The sequence below is a fragment of the Emydura macquarii genome, unplaced genomic scaffold (genome assembly GCF_026122565.2).
Source record: "Emydura macquarii macquarii isolate MOO-44397 ecotype Brisbane River unplaced genomic scaffold, CSIRO-AGI_Emac_v2 contig_2422, whole genome shotgun sequence".
NCBI classification, from domain to species: Eukaryota; Metazoa; Chordata; order Testudines; family Chelidae; genus Emydura; species Emydura macquarii.
Genome location: NW_027132559.1, coordinates 21,027,887 through 21,033,236, shown reverse-complemented (window position 1 = coordinate 21,033,236; position 5,350 = coordinate 21,027,887). Strand labels below are relative to the sequence as shown.

Below are 5,350 nucleotides of genomic sequence, written 5' to 3'. Positions count from 1 at the left end.
CACACCGATACATTGGTGGAGTTATATTTAATTGTTAGCTAATCTAGAACGATTCCCCAGTTGTACAAACCATTAGATTCAGATGTATTTTACAAATATTTTATTTTCCTATTTCTCTCCACCACCCTCTTTTTGGCATACGAACTACAGCTTCGCCTGAAACAAACGATGCTTCTTTATTTGATTTGAATTTAAATTATAAAAAAAAAAATTAATCCTAATTATTTTCATTGTACTGTGTGAATGGACAGAAACAGGAACTACACAAATGGACGGCTGGACTAGCAAACGAGATTAAATTTGGAAAGTGGGGTGGAAACCTATTTTTCAAAAGGACAAATACACAGTCACTCTGGTTTCATTGGAAAGCAGTGCTTTTTTAAAAAGTAATCGGATCAGGATCATTTTAAATTAAACATCAGCGCTGCGGTTCAAAAATAACAATTGCACTAGGTGTTTATAAAAAGTTTGAAGTTGTTGTAACGCTCCAAAATCATTCCCTCCATACCCAGAAAACAGATGTGCCCCTTCTTCGGCAACTTTGTTTTTGTTTTTTTGCTCCCAGCAGTATCTTTGTTGTTTGTTTTTAATATCTGTTAAGTGTAAAATGCTCTTGACCTGTGAAATGGCGATTACATTAGGCATTTATCTGCTGCAGAGCATGTGATTTTTAGCTAAACACGGAAGGATACTCTGGGAAAGGAAAGTCTCCAATCCTCTTTTCACCAAGATGCTTCAAGCGGCAGCACTTCTGCCCCAACTTTCTCAAGGGGACCCTATTTTGCCCCCTCCCCCCGCACTCGCTCAAGCTATTTTGGCCCGATCTGCCTCCTCCTTGGCCACTTTTCCCCCCAGTGCTTTTCTGGTCTAGCCCCGGCTCCCCTGAAACCACGTGCGTGCGAGCCAGGCGCGCTGTGAGGAGGCTGGCTGGGTGCCGGGCACCGAGGAAGGAGCCGGAGCTGCGGCTGAGGGAGGCCCTGGGGAGAGTGTCCGTGAAAACAGTGCATGTTACTTACATGTCCATGTCCCCTTTACACAGTTACTCACACGGGGAGGGGGCGCGCCCAGCCCCAGCGTCTCCCCCGCGCCCCGCCGCAGAACTTCACTCCAGGCCGTTCCTGTGGCCGGGCTCCGGGGGCTGCAGCAGCTCCGGGGAATGGCAGGGCGGGCTGCCCGCCGCGCTGTGCTCGCTGTCGGTGTCGCTGCCCTTCTTGCCCCCGCTGCCGGAGCCGCCCCCGCCTCCGCCGCCCCCTCCGCCGCCGCCGCCGCTGTGGGTCTTCACGTGCTTGCTGAGGTGGTCGCTGCGCATGAAGCGCTTGTTGCAGACCGGGCAGGCGAAGCGCTTCTCGCCCGTGTGGGTCCGCAGGTGCCGCTGCAGCTCGTCCGAGCGGGTGAAGCGCTTGCCGCAGAAGAGCCAGTTGCAGACGAAGGGCCGCTCGCCCGTGTGCCAGCGCAGGTGCGCCTTCAGGTGCGACGTCTTGCCGTAGACCTTGCCGCAGCCGGGGATGTGGCAGCTGTGCAGCCCCTTGCGCCGCAGGCTGGCCCCGGCCGGCCCCAGCCGCTCTGCCTCCTGGCAGTTCGGGCAATCGCAGGTGGCCCGGCCGGAGTAGCGGCGGGCCGAGGAGCGGGGCGAGCCCCCCAGCGGCGCGGCGGGACCCCCGCCCAGCATGGAGCCCCCGGCGCCGGCCAGCGGCGAGGGAGCCGAGTCCGGGTAGGAGCCGGGCAGCACGGGCTTAAATCCGTCCATGAGGTGCTGCCCGGCGGGGCTGAGCAGGTGCGAGGAGGCGCCGCTGCTGAAGGCCGAGTGGCCCAGGCCCGAGTAATCCGAGTTGTAGCCGCCCAGCGGCGAGTGCAGCGAGGTCTGGAGCCCCCCGGCGGCCGGGTGGAGGGAGCCCTGCAGCGCCGCCGCCCCGTTGGGGTTCTGCACGTCGATCCAGCCGGCGCCCACGTCCCACCAGCTGGAGGCGCCGGCCGAGCCCACCTCGCCGGCGCCCAGGCCCGGGTGCGCGGGCTTGAACCACGACTCGTAGGGGTGCGCCATGCCCACCCGCGGGTAGATGCCCTGCAGCCCGTCCACCGACGCGTGCACCTTGGAGAGGAAGACCGGCTGGTGCGCCGCCGCCTCCTGGGACGCGCCGCCGCCGCCGCCCCCGGAGCTCACCGGCGCCTGGAACACGGAGTAGTCATTGGCGAAGGGCGAGCTGGCGGCGGCCGCGCTGCTGGAGGTCAGCGAGAAGGCGCTGGAGGCCGGCGAGCCGCCGCAGCTGAAGGAGTCCGAGACCAGGGCGGCCGCCGCCGCGGCCGCCGCCGCCGCAGCCGAGGAGCCGTTGCGAGGAGCTCCCGACACCCCGAAACCCGACAGGCTGGAGCCCACCACGTTGCAGCTGCCCGAGGAGGAAGAGGAGGAGGAGCGTTTCCAGGGGTGGAAGCCTTTGCCGAAGGAGGACGCGCTGTCCGAGAGGGACGAGGGAGACGGGCTGGGGCTGCCGATCTTATTGCAGGTGGCGGCGAGCATAGCCAAAGGAGTCGAGCCTAACCTCGGTTCTTCCTGCAGAGGGAGGATGGGGAGCAAGAAGGGCATCAGCTTCGGGGCACGACCTCAGAACAACCCCCCGTCCGCCCGTCTCCCATCGCGTCTCTGCCCCTCTCCCCAGACCCCTGCCCCGGCAGGCTCGATTCGCTCCAGCTCCACTCCCCCCTACGAGAAGGGAGAGAAAAGTTTTGCGAGCCCTGCGAAGTGGAGGCTTCCTAGGACATTGGCTCGCTACACGAGAGCTGGGCTTTGCACAACGTCGGGATATCCAGGGTACGTGAACGCTAATGAGCCTAAAAGGGGTGGGGGAGAAAAAAAGTTATTTCTTTTACCCGCGATGATCAAACTAGACACCCCCCTTCCCCACCCAGCCCAGATGCAGCCACGCTGCGGCTTGCCCTCCTTTCCCCCTTGAACTAACGTGTTCGCTTCTCTCAGGCCAAAAAGACCAGGTTGCAAAAAAAGCTACGCAGCGATCATTTAAAAAAAAAAAAAAAGACGAGTTCAACCTACCTGCTGGACGCGACGGGCTGAAAAACTGTTAAAAGGAGAAAAAGGAAAAAAGAAAAAGAAAACCGCAATCTGTTGCGAATAAGAAACTGCCCACGGCAGGAGAAAGTGCTGCTGTTTTTCTCTCCAGCAGTCACATGGAAAGAAGAGAGGCCACTTCACCGGGGATACAGGAACAGCACAGCCCTGGCGCTGTAGGTCGCTTCTACAAATGCCCTTAAAACCTTTTCCTGCGCACTGAAAAGTGACTCTGGCCCCTTCCCCCCGCCCCCCCCCCTTTCTTTCTTTCTTTCTTTCTTTTCTCCTAAACTCACTTGTACTTACGAAAAAAAAAAAAAAACCCTCAATAGAGGCGACTGATAGCCCTGGTCAAGACAGGGGCTATTTTAACCCCCTCCGATCGACAATAAAAAGAAACTAATTAAACCAGCAAGAGAAAAAATCCTTAGACTCACCCCTAGAAGTGAAGTTGCCATCACACAAAAGTGCCCTCCTCTCAGAGGATCTTTTTTATATTGATAAATCAGAGGCAGTGTTTTTTTTTTAGAGGTGTGCAATACAATGATCAGTTCCGCCCATTCCACCTCTATTGTAGCTCCCTCGCCGGCTTTGAAGTGCCGCTGAGTCTCAGCCCAGCCAATCTACGGCCTCGCCGGCCCTCTCAGATACGTTACTGCGTGAGGTCATCAACACCACCAAATGCATTCAGCGGCCGCCTCAGCAACAGCAGCTCTCCGAAAAGAAAGACACAGGGAGAGAGAGAGAGAGAGAGAGATTGCAAATTGAAGGGCGGGCGGGCGGGCAAATATACAGCGCCCACAGATTCTCCGAGCAAATACCCAAGTGCATTTCTGCTTCCCCTCTTCTCGATCCGAAACACTCTGTGCAGCATTTTCAGTTTAGTCAGTGGCACTCAGTTCAGTCTTTTGTAGATCTGGTTACTCTCCTCCCCCCCCCCCCTTTAGAAATGTGGACGTAGTCAGGTTTGTGTGTCTAGAAGTTGTGGATTTGTCTTCCGCTCGACTTTTTTCTTTTGTTTGTTAGGTATTTCGGGTTGATCCGAAGGCCCCACTTCTTTAATGGGGTGTTTGTTCCCCCTGCAGCTAGTTCTGATCCCTTCATCCTGTTTTCGGACGGTTCATCTTTCCCAGGGAAGCAGGGAAATATGTCAGCACAATGACTGTCCCCCCGCAGTTAGGTAGATTTCTATCCGGATTGATTCCTTTTACATTTCTTCTGCTTTGTGCGAATGCTTTTTTGGCAACCCCCAGTGCCCCAGGTTATAGGTACACGGAGACCATTTGTGGCATATATTCTCAGACAGTGTCATCAGAGTTTCAGGAGTACAGCAGATATACAGCGATGTAACCAATATTTCATTTGTTATTCCACTCTGTGTATTGGAAATACGCAGCTTAATCTCCTCGTCTGTCGTTGTCCAAATGTTGATAGTTTAAAGGTAGAAGTTATTAATACTGTGAACAATGGAGAGCTGCGTTGTTTTGACGGGCCTACTATGTTTGGGTTGTGTTTTTTTTTAAAAACAAACAAAACAAAACCTAATCAAATGCATCAGCGCTTCTTAAAATCCTGACAAATCGAGCTGTCTCTGAGTGAGGTGGTATCACTGGTGTAAATTTCGTGTAGCAAAGTCGGCTTGGATGTTTGTTTGATTTTTTGACTTGTTTTAATGTTGCGGGGATATTGACCGTACATCATATCTATTGATTAAGGGGGCAACGTACATTATCATACTTTGAAGTAAGAGTGAAGTAAATTAATGAACTGCTTTCTTTCTCTGAAGGCTGACGGTTACCATAAATGTCGTGTTTCTCTCTGCGAACTGCTCTGAATGATTTTAGCCTGTTGAGAAGGCGTGACAGGCCAGCCCAGAAGGAGGAAGGGGTGGGGGAAGGAGGGAACTCTGTTTAACAAATAAAAAAGAATTAACTTCATTGCTTTGGTCTCTTCCTATAATGATATTCATTTTACAGACCTAATGCACACTTGTTTAAATTTCGGGTTTAATTCTAATCAATACCATCATCCGCAAAGGGAGGGGGGAAGCATTTTCTTGGGAGACTCCCTTGTATGAATGCTTATTAACTTTTATCTCTACTTCCTTTATCTGCTAGAGCTGGAGTGTAACTATTAAGACATAGATCAGAAAGTTTAAGAGCAAAACACGCATTTTAAGCAATATGCTTTTAAGAGGAATAGAAGATCGCATTTTGTGGTCTGCCAGAGGCTGCATAAAGATCATTTACCCTCAGTCTCATAAAGTTCCTCTATGCATGTCACAATACG

The 5,350-nt window shown here is 53.3% G+C and overlaps 1 protein-coding gene across 1 annotated transcript; it reads right to left on the bottom strand.

Annotated features, from left to right (window-relative positions):
* Positions 1-939: 939 nt before the first annotated feature.
* Positions 940-3,519, bottom strand: SP8 (Sp8 transcription factor). Its single transcript, XM_067561664.1, has 2 exons — positions 3,499-3,519; positions 940-2,548 (listed from the first exon to the last, which is right to left on the bottom strand). The coding sequence occupies exons 1-2, from the start codon at positions 3,517-3,519 to the stop codon at positions 1,103-1,105; spliced, it is 1,467 nt and encodes a 488-aa protein (XP_067417765.1). The 3' UTR covers positions 940-1,102.
* Between the last annotated feature and the right edge of the window lie 1,831 nt (positions 3,520-5,350).